This window comes from Austrofundulus limnaeus, unplaced genomic scaffold (genome assembly GCF_001266775.1).
Source record: "Austrofundulus limnaeus strain Quisiro unplaced genomic scaffold, Austrofundulus_limnaeus-1.0 Scaffold40, whole genome shotgun sequence".
Taxonomy (NCBI): Eukaryota; Metazoa; Chordata; class Actinopteri; order Cyprinodontiformes; family Rivulidae; genus Austrofundulus; species Austrofundulus limnaeus.
The window spans coordinates 1,385,136-1,386,920 of NW_013952442.1; the positions used below are offsets into that span (position 1 = coordinate 1,385,136).

At 37.5% G+C, this 1,785-nt stretch overlaps 1 protein-coding gene across 5 annotated transcripts in view; it reads left to right on the plus strand.

Moving 5' to 3' along the window:
• kdm2ba (lysine (K)-specific demethylase 2Ba) overlaps positions 1-1,785 on the plus strand; it is a 15,711-nt gene that overhangs the window by 10,515 nt on the left and 3,411 nt on the right. For all 5 annotated transcript variants that reach the window (XM_014007201.1, XM_014007203.1, XM_014007204.1 and 2 more), the window contains exon 9: positions 1,294-1,512. In XM_014007201.1, the coding sequence (XP_013862655.1) occupies positions 1,294-1,512 (219 nt within the window). The remainder of the gene's footprint in view (positions 1-1,293; positions 1,513-1,785) is intronic.

Below are 1,785 nucleotides of genomic sequence, written 5' to 3' on the forward strand. Positions count from 1 at the left end.
TTTTTTTTACCGACCTCAAAAAAAGTTATCGTGCGATTAATTGATTTATTGACTATCGCGACAGGCCTACTTCCAATTTACATCTTAATTTAAATATTTAGTATTTACATACTAAATTAAATAGTTTTGCCTTTGATATTATTTTATGTTTAGAAATCAAGTGTTCAGTTAAAATAGTAAACAGTATAATTCATTTGAAACAGAATACCTGCAAACACCTGCAGACAGCAATGAGGAACACCTGTTCATATTAAACAGCAGCTGTGGAGTGAAGCAGTTGTAGAGGGTCCATAGTTATACTTTCCCAGGAAAGTTTTACTCAAAACTCTACATTTTGCAGCTATTTGAGGAAAATTTAACAATTCTTGGATTAATAAAACAACATAAACCCAGTATTTTATGAAGGTGCAACGCTGAAAACAAGACTTTAACCTGAACTTTATGATTGTAACTGAAATTTCCATCATCCTTCTTTTGTTTAAGTTTACTTTTTGCTCTGTTGAGCACCAGTCGATCATTTCGTTAGCCTCATAGCATATAGGCCTAAGTCATTTGTGACTAAATATGTCTTGGTTAATTATGCTATGAGGCTAACGATATGATACTTTTATCATGAAATACCCTCTGCACCATATACCTCATGTAGTAACAAAGTAGCTGAGAAACCTACAGAACAAGTTCACCTTCATAAATTTGTGCAACCAGTAAACCACTAAACTTTTATCAGCTATGATAAAAAGTTTATATATTTATATATATATATATATATATCCGCAAATGGGTGACAGGAGAAAAAAAAATACATATATATATTTTTTGCGGCACCCCCTAAATGGACAGCACCCTTTGCATTTGCCTTTACTGCTTATGCCATGGGCCAGCCCTGCTTACAAGCAGACACAGCTGAGGACCATGATAATACGGTGGTCAGTGCTGCTGTATTGTAATCCTGAAGCTGAAGGTTTGAGTCCACGTTGCGTTACGAGGAGCATCCAGATTAAAATAATTTCCAAATCTAATGTGCAAAAGTTTGTAGCGACCTCTGCAGAAGGGAAGAACCTAAAGTATGTATTGAGGATGCTGCTCAGATACTACCATGCTAAATTTTAGTTCATTACTTGTAAAACAGACAGTGATTCCATTTTTGGGTTTTCCAAGGTTCACCTGGCTGATTCATCTAAATAAATTTAGTTCCCTTAAACTGACATAACCTTTTATCTGAATTATTAATTAAATAGTTTTTTGTATCTTGACACAAACTGATCTGACCAAACTGTTGTGACCAACCAACAGGTCAGCTGGATAACCGCTGCAAGTTGAGGAACGTGGAGGACCTGCGGCTGGCGGGACTGGACATCACCGACACGTCCTTGCGTCTCATCAGTCGACAGATGCCTTTGCTGTCGCGGCTGGACCTGAGCTACTGCAACCACATCAACGACCAGTCAGTCAACCTGCTGACGGCAAAAGGAACAACCACCAGAGACTCGCTCACAGATATCAACCTGTCAGGTGAGACCTGGGGGCTCTGGACATGAATGGTGCGGTCAGAGAGGTTCCTGTAAGGTTCTTTTGGGGGTTGTGGGTGATTTTTCTGCAAGTTTTAATATTCTGAAATGTTGTATTTCCATTTTTCACTCTGAAGTATTTATCTTTAGACAAATAGATTCTCACAGTATGAGAGCTGATGCCAGTACCTGTTCTGTTTTCATATAGTGTTTATAAATTATTATTAGGCCTGTCGCGATAGACAATAAATCAATTAATTGCACGATAACTTTTTTT